Below are 17,612 nucleotides of genomic sequence, written 5' to 3'. Positions count from 1 at the left end.
GGGAAAGATGAACGGAGCAAAGTACAGAGAGATCCTTGATAAAAACCTGCTCCAAAGCGTTCTGGACCTCATACTGGAGCGAGGTTCACCTTCCAACAAGATAACGACCCTATGCACACATCCAAGACAACGCAGGAGTGGCTTCGTGACAAGTCGGTGAATGTCCTTGAGTGGCCCAGCTAGAGCCCAGACTTGAACCCGATTCAACATCTATGGAGGGACCTGAAAATAGCTGTGCATCGACGCTCCCCATCCAACCCTTTCAGAGCTTGAGAGGATCTGCAGAGAAGAACGGGGGAAATTACCCAAATACAGGTGTGCCAAGCTTGTAGCGTCATACCCAAGAAGACTTGAGGCTGTAATCGCTGCCAAAGGTGCCTCAACAAAGTACTGAGTAAAGGGTCTGAAAACTTATGTAAATGTGATATTTCAGTTATTTATTTTTAATTACTTTGCAAAAATTTCTAAACATCTGTTTTTGCTTTTTTATTTTGGGGCATTGGTAGATTGGCATGCTTACTTTCATAGACTGATGTACAAGGACCCCTAGATCACATTGTACTTTCCCTTTTCCCAACTTGACACCATTTAGATGATAATCTGCCTTTCTGGGTTTTTTTTCACCAAAGTGGATAACTTCACATTTATCCATATTAAACTGCATCTGCCATGCATTTTCCCACTCATCCAACCTGCCCAAGTCACCCTGCATCCTCATAGCATCCTCCTCACAGTTCACACTGCCACCCAGCTTTGGGTCATCTGCAAATTTGCTAATGTTTCTTTTAATCCCTTCTTCTAAATCATTAATATATATTGTAAATAGCTGCGGTCCCAGCACCGAGCCTTGTGGTAATGTGATCATGGCTGGTCATCCCCAATCAGTTTCCTGCCTGCCAACCAATTTTCTATCCATGATAGCACCCTATCCCCAATACCATGTGCTCTAATTTTGCCCACTAATCTCTTACGTGGGACCTTATCAAATGCTTTCTGAAAGTCCAGGTACACTACATCCACTGGTTCTCCCTTGTCCATTTTCCTTGTTGCATCCTCAAAAAATTCCAGAAGATCAGTCAACCATGATTTCCCCTTCGTAAATCCATGCTGACTCGGACCGGTCCTGTTGCTGCTATCCAAATGTGCCGCTATTTTATCTTTTATAATTGACTCTAGCATCTTCCCCACCACCGATGTCATAGTTGGGTCACTGATCTATAATTCCCTGTTTTTTTCTCCCGCCTTTCTTAAAAAGTAACATTAGCTACCCTCCAATCCACAGGAACTCATCCTGAATCGATAGAATATTGGAAAATTATCACCAATGCGTCCACGATTTCTAGAGCCACTTCCTTAAGTACCCTGGGATGCAGACCATCAGGCCCTGGGGATTTATCAGCCTTCAGTCCCATCAGTCTACCCAACACAATTTCCTGTCCTATGTGAATTTCCTTCAGTTCCTCCATCACCCTCGATCCTCTGGCCACTAGTACATCAGGGAGATTGTTTGTGTTCTCCTTAATGAAGATCGATCCAAAGTACCTGTTCAACGTCTGCCATTTCCTTGTTCTCCATAAGAAATTCAGCCTTTTCAGACTTCAAGGGTCCAATTTTGGTCTTAATTCTTTTTTTTCCACTTCACATACCTAAGGAAGCTTTTACTATCCTCCTTTATATTCTTGGCTAGCTTACCTTCATACTTCATCTTTTCTCCCCGTATTGCCTTTTGAGTTTTCTTCTGTTGCTCTTTGAAAGTTTCCCAATCCTCTGGCTTTACGCTCATCTTTGCTATGTTATACTTGTTATCTTTTATTTTTATACTGTCCCTGACCCTTGTCAGCCACGGTCGCCCCTTTACTCCCCTTGGAATCTTTCTTCCACTTTGGAATGAATTGATCTGGCACCTTCAGTATTATTCCCAGAAATACCTGCCATTGTTGTTCCACTATCATCCCTGCTGGGGTATCTTTCCAGTCAACTTTGGCCAGTTCCTCCCTCATGGCTCCATTGTCCCCTTTGTTCAACTGTAATACTGACACCTCCGATTTACCCTTCTCCCTCTCAAATTGTAGATTAATACTTATCATATTATGCTCACTACCTCCTAATGACTCCCTTATCTCGAGTTCCCTTATCAAATCAGGGTCATTACACAACACTTAAACTCCATACATTCCCTTTCTTGGGGTCCAGTATCAACCTGATTTTCCCAGTCTACCTGCATATTGAAATCTCCCATAACAACCGTAACATTACCACCACGACATGCCAATTTTAACTCTTGATTCAACTTTCACCCTATATCCAGGCTACTGTTTGGGGGCCCTGTAGATAACTCCCATTAGGGTCTTTTTACCCTTACAATTTCTCAGTTCTATCCATACTGACTCTACATTTCCTGATCTTAAGTCGCCCTTCGCAAAGGACTGAATTTGTAATGGAATTAAGATTTATTTCTAAGACATTGATTTCATTCTAAGACAATGCAAATAATGAATTAATAACAGATTAGTTATTGTTAGTTACTATGACTTGAATTCAAAAAATATATTGTATTATTAACTCCATCTGCATTTTAATTTGTGTGAATTTATGACAATGATTTAACTACAATTTACCCAAGTCCGTTTCCAAAGAGAAGTTGCCAAATAATTATTTCATTATTTTATTCAAATTATTACTAAACTGTTCCATGTGAAATCTGTATTTGATGCACACATTCTGCATTAATAACAATCTTCAGGTTTGTAATGGAATTAAGATTTATTTCTAAGACATTGATTTCATTCTAAGACAATGCAAATAATGAATTAATAACAGATTAGTTATTGTTAGTTACTATGACTTTTAATTTGTGTGACAATGAAAGAGAATATTTACTTGCAGAAATGAAAATCAATTTGTTCCACTTCTCCCTATGTTTCGCATTGAAAGGTTTCGGGAGAAGCAAATGAAGTACAAATCTCTGAGGCTCTACGTCGATATAGCGAAAGGGCATTTTTTGTAAGAGAAGCATTATTCCATCTTTTTAGTCTTACACACAGCATGGAAAAACCACAGCCTGAGCTACTTAAGGTAAGTTGACACCTGAACAGCAATTTTTTTTTTCCTATTTAAAAATCTCAGTGATACATTTAGTGACACAGAAATGCATCATAGTTAGCTTGTATTTGCATGCTTAATATACTAAGACACACAGACCTTGATTCTGCATTATATTGATTCCTGCACACTTGAAGTGGTGGTCCAGTGCAAGTGACATGGGGAATAGAAATGAGAATTTCTGAATTTCTTGGCATTAGTCCATGCATTGTTAGTGGCTGAGTATCAATACCTGGGTGTGGTATTGATAGCAAAATTAAGTTGCTTTGCAAGAAGTATTTATGTTGTTGTAGTATTTGGGTCATATTCACTATTTTATATGTAGTGTTATTGCTTGGGCAAATTCTCTGCTGGAAAAATGTTTATTTTATGAAACTATAATTCGAGGCAAAATGCGAGACAAATGTCAGCAAGGATTCTCACTTTTGATTTTGTATATAATGTGGGTTTGTGACTGGTGACAACAAAATCATCACTGTAATATTGTGAACCTGACTAACCTCTGGCATTTGTGGCTATCATTTCAGGATCAAGAGATGTGATAGTAATTTATGGAATACTTGTACAGTTAAATATGAATCTATAATTTTTTTTGTGATGCCATGCTCCTCATAAGGTCATAAGTTCATATGTGATAGTAGAAAAATTAGGCCATTCGGCCCATCAAGTCTACTCCACCATTCAATCATGGATGATCTTCCTCCTAACCCCATTCTCCTGCACAAATAGAATGTATAGAAACATAGAAATTAGGTGCAGGAGTAGGCCAATCGGCCCTTCGAGCCTGCACTGCCATTCAATATGATCATGGCTGATCAACAACTCAGTATTCCATACCTGCCTTCTCTCCATACCCCCTGATCCCCTTAGCCAGAAGGGGCACATCTAACTCCCTCTTAAATATAGCCAATGAACTGGCCTCAACTACCCTCTGTGGCAGAGAGTTCCAGAGATTCACCACTCTCTGTGTGAAAAAAGTTCTTCTCATCTCCGTTTTAAAGGATTTCCCCCTTATCCTTAAGATAGAATGTATTCTATCAAATACATTCAATAGAATGTAGCTGGAGACAGTAAGATTGGTGGGTGAACTGGGAAGAGAGAGGGACAGCAAGGGCTATTTGAAGTCTCTCTATCCCCTCCCCCTTCCCAGTTCTGCCACCAGTCTTACTGTCTCCGACTACATTCTATCTTTGTTCTGCCCACTCCCCTGACATCAGTGGGCAGAACAAAGATAGAATGTAGTCTCAACCCGAAATGTCACCCATTCTTTCTGTCCAGAGGTGCTGCGTGTCCCACGGAGTTACTCCGGCATTTTGTGTCTACTTTCTGAAAAGTGCTTATTTTATGGGATTTTTGGGGGGGAAAGCTCTATTCTATATCAAATGGATAAGTTTGAAAAGTTGGGACTTAAATTTGTAAAGGACTAGACCAAGTGCAGACCCGTTGGGTCTGCTTCCCCAATGGTGTGATCCCCCAACCCAATATTCCACCATGCACCCGTCTCCTCCAACGGAACTGAACCCGTTCCCAAATGTAAGATTCCAGCACTCCCCTGCCTCCCTCAGCAGTGGATTTAAAAAAAATTCAAATTTCACCTCCCTGCCTGCTGCAGCAGTTCCAATTGCAATACCAATTGGCCCTCCCCCTCCTGTTGAAGCACTTGCTGTGATATCCCATTGAGGTGAAAAGTTCAGAGTGTTCCTGTCTTGCAACTTTGTTTTGAAGTGTGTTGGAAGCTGATAGGAAGGAGAGCGAATCAAAAGGCAGAAAGGCAGCCGGATGGACGGACGGCAGGCGGCAGCCACAGACTTTTATTTCACCTCCCCTGCCTGCTGCAGCAGTTATAATTGCAATACCAATTGGTCCTCCCCCTCCTGTTGAAGCACTTGCTGTGATATCCCATTGAGGTGAAAAGTTCAGAGTGTTCCTGTCTTGCAACTTTGTTTTGAAGTGTGTTGGAAGCTGATAGGAAGGAGCAGCGAATTGAAAGGAAGCCGCAGCCGGACGGACGGCAGGCGGCAGCCACAGACCTTTTAATAATAATAGATAGATAGATAGATAGATAGATAGATAGATAGATGTAAATCAAGCCAAATACTTTTTGAAAAGAGCCACCATTGTACAAGTTTTATTTTTATTTCAGCTTGTGGTAACTGGAATGAAAAACCATTCTACAAATCTACCTGTGCAGCTGGCAGCTAGTGCATGTGTATTCAATTTGACAAAACAGGACTTGGCAGGTGGCATGCCCGTACGCCTTTTAACGGAAGTAACACGTCTCTTGTTGAAAGCCATGGAACATTTTCCCAACCATCAACAGGTAAAGAGCTAAAAAAACTAAGTAACACACCCAAACATTGCCTTATTTTAGGCTATACATACCTTTACTACTTTAATTATCTAGGATTTTTTCATAATTTATAGAATGATGTGATACCTTGTGACTAATTCATTCATGTTTACTGTGTTGGTTAATTAAAATGATACATCCATTTACTGTAATAACCTGAAAAGTCTATAAATATTTCAAAGCGAGCTAGAATATGAAAACCGCCTTAGTTTTTAAGGTGAGATCAAGTGGTAACTTTTGCTTATTGATATAGGACCTTGTGCACTGCACTCTAGAATTAGTGTGTAGAAAGTAGTTTTCACTCTTTCTATTGCTGTGCTCCACAATTGAAAATCTGTGCAACTTGAGGCAAAAGGTGGTTGATCATTTCGAAGTCAAATCAAACTGCATGTGGAATCTGACCAGGCACTTCGTTGCCACATCTGGCAACATTCATTTAACCCTCCTTTTTACAACTGTCCCATTGCGGATTTGCATCAGGCACGCATATGATAGCATAATTCGCCGTGCAATGTTCCCTTTGGAACCTTGTCATGGAGATATCTGGCATTGAGTGTCTTTTTACACATAGGATGGTGAATCTGAAATTCTCTACTCCGTCAGTTGCAGCCACAATTATTGATTACATTTAAAACTGAGATTGCTAGGTTTTTGAATATTGGAGGTTCAATGGGTAAGGCAGGAACATTCTGTGACAAAAGATTGACCATGATCTTGTCAATGGTGGAGCATGCTCAAGGACAATAGACAATAGGTGCAGGAGTAGGCCATTCGGCCCTTCGAGCCAGCACTGTCATTCAATGTGATCATGGCTGATCATCCACAATCAGTACCCTGTTCCTGCCTTCCCCCCATATTCCCTGACTCAACTATCTTTAAGAGCCCTATCTAGCTCTCTCTTGAAAGAATCCAGAGAACCATCCTCCATCGTCCTCTGAGACAGAATTTCTCAGACTCACAACGCTCTGTGTGGAAAAAGTGGTTCCTCATCTCCGTTCTAAATGGTTTGCCCATTATTCTTAAACTGTGGCCCCTAGTTCTGGACTCCCCCAACATCGGGAACATGTGTCCTGCCTCTAGAGTGCCCAAACCCTTAATAATCTTATGTGTTTCAATAAGAATCCCTCTCATCCTTCTAAACTCCAGAGTACACAAGAATGGCAGGCAGTGACTCGTGGGGGGGTACCGCAAGGCTCGGTGCTGGGACCCCAGCTATTTACAGTATACAGCAAAGATCAAGATGAAAGGATTCAAAGTAACATTAGTAAATTTGCAGATGACACAAAGCTGGGTGGCAATGTGAACTGTGAGGAGGATGCTATGAGAATGCAGGGTGACTTGGACAGGTTGGGTGAGTGGGCAAATGCATGGCAGATGCAGTTTAATGTGGATAAACGTGAGGTTATCCACTTTGGTAGCAAAAACAGGAAGGCCGATTATTATCTAAATGGTGTCAAGTTGGGAAAAGGGGAAGTACAACAGGATCTGGGGGTCCTTGTTCATCAGTCAATGAAAATAAACATGCAGGTACAGCAGGCAGTGAATGGCATGTTGGCCTTCATAACAAGAGCAGTTGAGTATAGGAACAAAGCAGTCCTTCTGCAGTTCTATAGGGCCCTAGTGAGACCACACCTGTAGTATTGTGTGCAGTTTTAGTTCCCTAATTCGAGGAAGAACATTCTTGTTATTGAGGAGTAGGTTTACAAGGTTAATTTCCGGGATGGTGGGATTGTCATATGAGGAGGGATGGAGCGTCTGGGCTTGTATACTCTGGAGTTTAGAAGGATGAGAGAGGATCTTATTGAAACATAAGATTATTAAGGGTTTGGACACACTAGAGTAAGGAAACATGTTCCCTATGTTGGGGGAGTCCAGAACCGGGGGCCACATTTTAAGAATAAGGGGTAAGCCATTTAGAACGGAGATAAGGAAACACTTTTTCACACAGAGTTGCGAGTCTGTGGAATTCTCTGCCTCCGAGGGCGGTGGAGGCCAGTTCTCTGGATACTTTCAAGAGCAAGATAGGGCTATTAAAGATAACATAGTCAGGGGATATGGGGAGAAGGCAGGAATGGGGTACTGATTGGGGATGATCAGCCATGATCACGTTGAATGGCGGTGCTAGCTCGAAGGGCCAAATGACCTACTCCCGCACCTAGTGTCTATTTTCCTACACTTGGTCCTTAGCTCACTATGCGTTGGCGATTCAAACCCTCCTCAAAATACCTGTTAAATGTTGTTTGAGTAGCTGCTTTCACCACTACTTCATGTAGCACATTCTATACTGCAGCTGTCCTTTCTCACATAATTTCCCCACCACTGACATTAGATTAATTAACTGGAGCCCCAGCAATCTTAACGTCTCTCTGCTTTACTCCACCTTTGATCCGCGGCCTCTGCCTGCATCCCAGTTCCACTTTACTCAGAGTTATTTTCTTTAGTGTTCTTTCCAAATCTCTAGCTTGCCCATTCTCGCCTCCTTTCTAGTGCTAAACTAATAACACTTTTTTTCTTCTTTCTCCCAATACAAGATTCCTTTGAAATTGCCTGAGAATTCAATTCAGCTGTTTAGATACAAAGCTCATGACTGGACTGTCACATGTGGTTGCCTTACTGCTCCCTACTACTCAAATTTGCTCCTTATAACTTGAATTTTCATGCAGACATATTTGTAGAAAATGTAACTTTTAAGTTCAGAGCAATTGGAATGGATCCATATCTAAGAAGGAAATTACAGCAATATATATACAACTTCCCCTAAGTCTGACTGGAGAATTTTCTATTTAATTTATTTGAACTCTTATAGTTAAGGGAATGTATTTGATATTAAATGAGGCAAACAATTTTTTTTATATTTTCATTTTTAGCTTCAGAAGAATTGTCTGTTGTCTCTTTGCAGCGATCGTATCTTGCAAGATGTTCCATTTAACAGGCAAGTAATCTTGTTGGATTTTAGTATCAATTCTGAATGAGGATGCTATGACTCCTGCATAGAGGAGAAAATTGTTTAGGAAAACATGTTCATTCTTAAAAACAACTTTTTGTTACCCAGTGCTGCCTTAGTTTTTTAATTATTGGCACTGCTGCTCTTCTTGGTGTGTTTTAAAAAAACAAAAATAATACCTGGTTCTATGATTTTTTTTAAATTTTTTTTTTTTTTTTTCCACCCCCCCTCCAGGTTTGAGGCGGCCAAATTGGTAATGCAATGGCTTTGTAATCATGAAGATCAGAACATGCAGAGGATGGCAGTGGCTATTATTTCTATTTTGGCAGCAAAGGTGTGTAAATTTGTGTGTATCATTTTATGTGTGTTTTCTACATTGAAATATCTCGTTACTCAGGTTTTTCAAACCTTGAATATCGGCATTGAACTGGATGTTGGTGCAAAAGTGAAGTTTTCAATTCTTTCCCACAGAATATTTGCCTCAAGAATTCCCTTGGTGTAGCTATGCATTGTCCACTTTTTAACTGCCATTATTTTTTTTTAATGCTTGTGTAGCAGTCCTTACTACACTGGCATGGAGGAGTGGATTGAAATTACACAGTACGATAACAAAAACGAATCTTCCAATCATTATTTCCAGTTGAATGCAATACAATTTGGCCTTGATTGTAGGTTGTATTGTGTTTCAGACTTTGTTTTCGATAAATCACTGGATTCAGATAACAGTTTTGATTCACTAAGTAATTTATTACACTACTAAATAAGGCACATACACTTACATATCCCCGAATGTCCCCGAACGTACTCGCAAACCCCGAGTACACAGCAGAGCATGCCGCAGGATGTTTCTCCATACACTCACGGAAACCTGTACGCACTCGTAAACTCATCAGAGCACGCCACAGGATGTTTCCGTCAAGATCACCTGGCACCGTTTGCGACACGGTCCAAGGCTGAGGTTCTCTCACCAATAGGGCACCCAACACCATCCTTTATGGCATTTCTTATCAGAGCAGACTGCAGCACTGCCCCCTCCCTGAGTTAATCATAAGTCTTGTCTGCAACGTTTCTGCGCTACTAGCGGCAGGGGACGCGGGTGGTCCACCCAACTTTGTTGTTTTGTTGTGTTTTTCAACGTTACGCTTTCCCTTAGAATAGCCTGGAAAAGACTGCATTCCCAGGCAATGGTCACAGGTGCGAGGATTTAACTCGTCTGGAAACTAGTTTTCGAGAGGCTATGGAATGTAGGGTTGCTAACTTCGCTGATAACCATTCCACATTTTCGCTGAAATTGTCTGTTTAACCCTTACACTACAGACCTTTACCCATTAATAACTCTGCTGATGGTCCAGAGTTGAAATACATTTATTTATCAGCAAAAGGGAAAACAGATCCATCATTTTGAGCTAATTTTGTACTAGGCTACTTTGTAAAATGCTGGTGTCTTACTATAATTTGCCACCATTTCTCCATATAATTAGAATGCATTACTTCAAGATGAGATTATCTTGAAATCAAAAAGTGGAATAATGTACATGGGTACATTCTAAAAATCAGAAAATGCTGGAAATCAAACCTGTTTTGAAGTGCAGAAAAGAGGGAGGGATGACCCAGATGGGACGTCGAAGGATGAGAAGCCGAAGCCGAAGCCAAGAAGTGAAAGCCAGGATACCGACGGACACGACGCTGAAAAGCCAAGACTGGCACGATGCCGAAAGGATACGAAACGCTGAAAAGCCAAAACTGGCACGATGCCGAAAGGATACGAAACCGAATAAACACGATGCCGAAAGAATATGAAGCCAAATGTACACCACGTCGAACGGACAAGACGCAGAACGGACGTGACGTCGAAAACCGCCGAACGGACATGATGTCTCCGGGGACGGGATTTGTCCGAGACCGTGTCAGCGATTATTCCAGACCCTGAGTGGGGCTGGGCTGGTCGACGTCTCTGGCTGTGGGTCTCTGGGATCTCTGTGCTTGCGGTGTGGGCCTGGTGGTCGACGTCCAATTGGGCGTCGTCCATCACATTACTGGCCGGAGGGGAGATGGGAGGGTGGGGGAGGAAGCTTGAGCTTGCGTCTGTGAAATGGTGGCGGTGACTGCAAGGTGCTATGATTGCCATAGAGGCTTTTTGACGTCCTGTTTATTTCCAGTCAGATTTTAAGCCAAAAAAAACAACCTGACGCCGAATGCACATGAAGCCGAAATGATAAATAGGTATGAAACACTGAAACACTTTTTTTTTTTAAATCTATATTCGCTGCAAGAATACACAAACACATTTATTATTTAACTATTTTAAAATGTAACACGATACAACAATTTAACTATTTTAAAATGTAACAAGGTACAAAAATTTAACTATTTTAAAATGTAACACGATACAACAATTTAACTATTTTAAAATGTAACAAGGTACAACAATTTAACTATTTTAAAATGTAACAAGATGCAACAATTTAACTATTTACGAACATGACGTCGAAAAGCCTCTGTGGCAATTGCAGCAGCTTGGAGTCACACCACCATTTTACAAATGCAAGCTCAAGCACCCCTCCATCCTCCTGTCTCCACCCCTGGCCAGTGATGTGATGGACGCAGGGGTCTGGACCTATCGATGACAAGGTCTCGGACAAATCCTGTTCCCGGGGATGCCATGTCCGTTCGGCGACTTTTCGATGTCATGTGTCCGTTCTGCGTCTTGTCCTTTCGGCGTGGTGTCCGTCCGGGTTCGTATCCTTTCGGCGTGGTGTCCGTTCGAATTTGTATCCTTTCGGCGTGGTGTCCGTTCGGTATCTTGGATTTTCGGTGTGATGTTCGTTCGGCATCTTGGCTTCCACTTCTTGGCTTCGACTTCTCGTCCTTCGACATCCTGTCCGCACACGGATGAGTGGGAAAAGGTAGTATTTTATTATTGTTATTGTGTGTACTGAAATACAGTGAAAAAATGTTGTTGTGCGTGTCATCCAGGCAATCATTCCAAATATTTCTCCTATTTTTATTGTGGATAAATACATGAAATCAAGGGAACAAATGTTAGATTTCATGGGATTCAGGGAGAGCTGGCTAACTGAATGCATAATAGGCTTCATTGTTGGAAGCAGAAGATGGTGGTGGAAGGTTGTTTTACTGACTGGAAGCCTGTGATTAGTGTGCCTCGGGGGTCGGCGGTGAGCTCACTGCCATCTATATCAACAATGAGAATGTAAAAGCATGATTAGTATGTTTGCAGATGACACTAAAATAGGTGGTGCTGTAATCAGTGAAGGTTTTAAAAATTACAATGGGATCTTGATCAATTGGGTAAGGGGGATGAGGAATAGAATTTGAGTTTAATTCAGCTAAGTGTAAGGTGTTGTTTTTAGAAGTCAAACCAGGGCAGGATCTTCACATTGAATAGTAGGGCCCTTGGGAATGTTGCAGAGCGGAAGGATTTGGGAGAGCAAGTACATGGTTCTCTGAAAGTAATGTCTCGGGTAGTGAGGAAGGCTTTTGGCATGCTTACCTTCATCAGTCAGGGAACTGAGCATAGAAGTTGGGACAAAGTGTTACATTTATACATAACGTTGTTGAGATTGCACTTGGAGTATTGTGCTCAGTATTTGGTCACCCTGTTGTCGAAAAAATGCCATTAAATTGGAAGAGGGTGACCAAAACTGAGCATAATACTCCAAGTGCAGTCTCAACAACATTGTTGCCATGACTCGGGCCTGAGCTATCGGGAGGAGGTTGGGAAGACTAGGACTTTTTTCCTAGGAACACAGGGTATTGAATAGAGCGTATAAAAGCAGGAGGGGCATAGATATAGTGAATGTCCATAGTCTTTTTTCCCAGGGTAGGAGATTCAGGAACTAGAGAGCATAGTTTACGGCGAGAGGGGAATGATTTAATAGGAACCTGAGGAGCAGCTGCTTTAAATGGAGGGTGGTAGGTATAGGGAATGAGCTTTCAGAGGAAGTAGTTGAGGTTTACACAATAACAATGTTTTAAGTAGTTTGTCCAAGTACATGGACGGTTTAGAGGGATTTGGGGTAAACACGGGCAAATGGGATTGGTGTAGATGGGGCATCTTGGTCACACGGACAGGTTGGACTGAAGTTTGGAATTATGGTGCAGAATGTGATGCAAAAAATAGGAGTCTGACATTGGTGTCCTTGTTATACGGATGTTTCAGAGATGAGTGAGGGCTACGGAGATGGCACCTGTCATGGACCTGTTGCAGCAGTAGGCAAATGTCAGTTGATCAAGGCTGTCTGGGAAGCTGGAGTTAATCTGTGCCGTAACCAGCCTCTCAAAGCACTTCATAATGGTGAATATCAAAGCCACTGGACAGTGGTCATTAAGGCATGCTACCTTGCATGCATGCAGCTGATCAGTGGAAAAGATGTAAACAGAAGTAGATGAAGGTGAACAAAAAAGTGTGAAATACAATCTGTAAATGTTAAATGAAAGGGGATGCTGCAAATACTAAGCAAGTCAGTCATAATCAGAATAGGAAAACAGAGGTCATCAACTTGTGAAATTAGCTTTCTTCAAAATGTCCAATTCTGATGCAGTCCAGAAAGGCATGTTATCTGAAATTGCTAAGTTCCGAGCGCTGTATTGTTGAGTGAAGTTGGGCTTCTCTGTTCCAATCTAAGAGATCAGAATGGAGGATGATGGAAAATTAATTTAATTTTTGAAATAACATGTTTTACAGCTTTCAACAGAACAGACTGCCCAACTTGGTACAGAACTCTTCATAGTCAAGGTAATCCATATTTTCTTGCTGCTACATATGCACAAATCTATTATTATCTTCTCATGAGAATAACATTCCAATTGTTTATGCTGGAAATAGGAATACTATGTTCTATCATCAGTGAACAAGCACAAATGATCATATAACTTTAAAATGTGATATATACTTTGAACCAATTGTGCATTTATTTTTGTAATGTTTTACAGTATATAGTAGTTTAAGATTAAATCTACTACCTACCTGCAAAAGTGGTTGCATATTTGGGAAACCATTTTTGAATTATATTCACTTTCTTTTTTTCATTTGTGCTGGTTCACTGGCATTCATTTGCTACTGCTGCTTTAGTCTTATTTCATGTGTCAAAAATGATTTAAAACAACAAAAATAACAGATAAAATTAAATTAAAAACACAAAATCTGAAAATACTCGGCAAGTCAGGCAGCATCTGTAGAGAGAAGCAGGGTTAATTTTTCAGGTTAATTACCTTTTCATCTGGCTTTGAACAATCAGTGATCTGAAATCTTACATTTTTTAAAGATGCAGCCTAATCTGCTGAGAAATTCTTCTATTCTGATTCAAGATTTCCAGCACCTATACTGTTTTCCTATTTAAATTATTGAATAGTTCATATTTTCAGTTGGTCAAGTGTGCTCTTATTGGAAATGCTTATTTTTCAAATGTATTAAGAGTACACTAGGGAAACAGGATTCCTAATTTAGTGGGCAAATGTTTTGAAATTTGATCATGCCTTTGGAATAAATGAAAGCTCAACCTCGGAAGACAGTGAAACTTAATGATATGCAACTGAGCACCACCGTGTGCCTTAACATGGATTAGAAAGGTGCCTAGGCCAGACTTTACTACTATATTAGAACGTTTTTAACATCTTTAAATGCAATTCTGTTTTTTTGTAAAACGTTTGTCTGAAACAAAATGGAAACCATTTATGCTCCCCTATTCTGTTAACAAAAAAGTTATTTGCAGTCTGACGTATATGGTTTTGTTCATGGTTCTTGTGTACCCATCCAGAGTTGCGTGGCAAGTTATTTTGGATCCTGCTAAGTATCTTCTAGGTTAAAGAATAAATATTGGTGTTTCGCTTCCTGTTTTAGTTTTTCCTAAGTGTTTTGTTGCAAGACATTTGAAATACAATACAATATTGTATTTCAAATGCTAAACATGCTTTGATATAGTGCTACAGTCTAGCATGTGTTCCTCACTGATCTAAGTCATGGCAAGAGTTGAACCATTAGTTGATTTGTAAACTGCTGTGTTAAGTTGGATATCACTCAGTTTCACTGTCTTCTGAGGATGTGCATTCAGTTATTTGCAGCGTGAGCACAAAATTCTAGGTTAAACTTCCAACATTCCTAATGCTGTAATGCACTTTGGATATGCTTTGAATTGTTAAACCAAAAATCTCTTTCAGCATACATAGATGATTCAATTACAATTCTGACCATAAATTTATTTAATTGAGAATAAAATATTTTGGGTATCAGGATGACGTTAAACGCACTATTTAAAGAAAGTTATCTCAGTCGAACAAATACATGATTGAAGATTTCCAATTGCCGCAGTGTTGGATCTCAGCCAGACAGTGCTTGTATAAACACTGACTATACCTTTATGTTGTCTTGACACCTCTTCAATCCATCTTGGTCCTAAGAGACATTTATGTCTCCTGGTTACATGCTCATGACAACTATGTAAAACACTTGCAAATCTATGAATTATAGACTCTTCTTCTCTTTCACAGAAATTGCTGCATATAGTAGAGCAGAAGACAGCTCTGTCATTGGTGGATACCACTTTAAAGTTTACGCTTAGTGCACTTTGGAACCTGACCGATGAATCTCCAACCACCTGCAAGCACTTTATAGAAAATCAGGGTTTAGAATTATTTATGAAAGTACTCGAGGTAATTTCATCCAAATGGATAATAATTCATTTTATTTTATTACTCCCCTGTTTATTGATACTGGTGCATTCCTTGATTAAAGAAGTTGGGCAGATTTTCTATTCCATCCTTTCCATGTTTTCCTTTCCCTTTTACGGTGTCTCCCAGATAGACCTTGGACGAATTTCTTGGATCGTTTGAGCGTCTCCTGGTTACATATATGTGTGACCTGCAGTTGCATATTTTAACTCTGATTTGTCCTGTGTTGAACATCTTTTAAAGTTCTGTATTTCTGTTGATGAATTTCAACATACATGATCACAATAAGGAAATTGCAACAGTTGAATGACAGTCTGAATATTAACTGAGACATATTAGCTGAGACATTAAACACATGGTTTGTATCTACCTTGATTACAGGACACAGTTAAATGTTGCAGAAATGTAGGGAATCTAATGATGGTGAGGAATTGTAATTAATCAGAAGTAATGATGAGCTCACGTCCCAACAGACAATTGGATGTATTACTGATCTTCCACAATCTCTTAAATTCTGGAAGAGTCCTGGCAGATTGGAGCCCAACAATTGTAACACCTATTACTGTAAGAAGGAAGTAAAACTATAGGCCAATCAGTAATATCTGCTGCCAGTGAAATAATAAGCATGATAAATAGTAAGACTGGTTTATATGTCATGGTGTTCAGAAAATTGAGTGGTGATTTGCTTACTTCAAAAATTAATGTGTTAAATGCCAAAATAATTTGTAATGATGAGGTTTGCTTGAGGAGCTAAATAACCACCTCTTATCCCCTAATTCTTGTGTTCAGTTTTACCATCCTATTACCCTTGAGAAGGTGATGCGAACTATTGCCATGAACCAGTATTGTCCATCTGGTGAAAGCAGTCCTGCTTTCTTTGCTTTCCAGCAATCAACAAGATTAATTTATATGGAGACACAGGAAACTGCAGATACTGAAATCTAGAGCAGAAGAAATCTTTGAAGAAGGCTCCCAACCCGAAATGTTGCATGTCCACTCCCTCCGCAGTTGCTGCCTGACCTGAGTTCCTCGACCAGTTTTTTTTGGGGGGGGGCGGGTTTCGCTCAAGGATCAGTTATAGTCAGAACAGTGTAAGATTTGGAAGAACAATAATATGTAGTGCTGCAGGGAAGTAATGGGGAAATGGGACGGATGCAGTTCTCCATAAAGAACCATGTTAACTCCAGGGTAAATTATCCTCTTCTATGCCTAACTATTCAAGGATTTTATGAGTTTGTGAACCACATTCATTCAGGCAAGTATTCTATTATACACTCCATGTGTACCTTATAAATGGTGGAATGATTAAAAGTTTGGGAGGTGAGCAATTCACAGTAGCCTCTGTTTTTGTTTGTGAAGAAAACAATCCCCATTTATGAATTTGGGGAATGTAGAAATGGTAATAATTCAGATAGTAATTGTGTGGCATAAAGGTTACTTCTCCACTTATAAACTTGTGCATGGATTAGTGGCAAGTAATGGTGGCCAGTTTTTGTTTGCAAGCATAAGTTGTACCATTTTCAGACAACCTGTGTGTGGAACTGAAGTATGTCAAAACAGTAGGAAATATTTCCAGATCTGACTTTATGACATTGGGAAGATCATTGAAGAGGTAGCAAAGATGGGTAGGTTTAGGACGTCAGCCTGAAATAACTCATGACAAAATATGACAATTGAATAATCAGTTAATTGAATCCAAAAGTCTGTCACCAGCAATGAAACATTAAATGGATAGTAGGATGTGGGGTGAAATATTGGGAAAGATGAGTTTGATGTACAAGACACAGCAGGAATACTTGGGAGTATTTTGCATTATCATATACCAAGGAAGAAAAGTTGAAGTGAAGGAAGAGGAAGTAAAGGATAAGATGAGAACGGCTGGTTATGTACAGAGTGAATAAGTTGTTTAGTTTGGACAATTCCATCCCAAGTTACTAAGGGATGACAATAGCAGAAGTGTTCACCATAATCTTTCATCCATCTGTAGATTTGGGGTAAATACAAAAGGTTTGCATAATTGCAAATTTAGACGGTTTGGTGTAAAGACATGCATGCCTATTAATTTTAGGCTAGTTTATTTAATGTTGGAGGGTAAAATTTTAGAAACAATATTCAGAGAACAAAGTTATCAAGTACTTAGCCAGCATAGGTGGATAAATGGCAGATAGTGTTAAACTAAACTAAGTTGAAGTTTTTGTCATTTCTGTCAACACTTCTGTCACAGCAGTTGACGCAATCTAAATTGCTTCCTCCTTCTGTGAAACGCTAATATTTATTTTGTACTATAAATTTGTACGATAACAGTACATATTGATCAACTCTGTTTTTACAGTCCTTTCCAGGTGAGCCATCCATCCAGCAGAAGGTTCTCGGTTTGTTGGTAAGTATGCTTAATATTGTGAAGAAGGTAACCCATCTTGTGTTGAAAATCCTGTTCCTGTTTGCAACTTAAAATTATTGGGGGGTGGTGAGTAAGAATCAGGTACATGTTCCCTATACCTTTTTGCGAGAACTTTTATATAAATTTGC

General features: G+C 40.0%; 1 protein-coding gene across 2 annotated transcripts in view; it reads left to right on the top strand.

Moving 5' to 3' along the window:
- Positions 1 to 17,612, top strand: part of zyg11 (zyg-11 family member, cell cycle regulator) — a 37,223-nt gene that overhangs the window by 8,671 nt on the left and 10,940 nt on the right. For both annotated transcript variants that reach the window (XM_055641735.1, XM_055641734.1), the window contains 7 exons: positions 2,935 to 3,075; positions 5,246 to 5,422; positions 8,320 to 8,384; positions 8,631 to 8,730; positions 13,102 to 13,152; positions 14,904 to 15,065; positions 17,416 to 17,463. In XM_055641735.1, the coding sequence (XP_055497710.1) occupies positions 2,935 to 3,075; positions 5,246 to 5,422; positions 8,320 to 8,384; positions 8,631 to 8,730; positions 13,102 to 13,152; positions 14,904 to 15,065; positions 17,416 to 17,463 (744 nt within the window). The remainder of the gene's footprint in view (positions 1 to 2,934; positions 3,076 to 5,245; positions 5,423 to 8,319; positions 8,385 to 8,630; positions 8,731 to 13,101; positions 13,153 to 14,903; positions 15,066 to 17,415; positions 17,464 to 17,612) is intronic.

This window comes from Leucoraja erinacea, chromosome 10, assembly GCF_028641065.1.
Source record: "Leucoraja erinacea ecotype New England chromosome 10, Leri_hhj_1, whole genome shotgun sequence".
Classification (NCBI taxonomy): Eukaryota; Metazoa; Chordata; class Chondrichthyes; order Rajiformes; family Rajidae; genus Leucoraja; species Leucoraja erinaceus.
The sequence above is the reverse complement of the archived record's forward strand: the minus strand, read 5'-3'. Positions and strand labels throughout refer to the sequence as shown.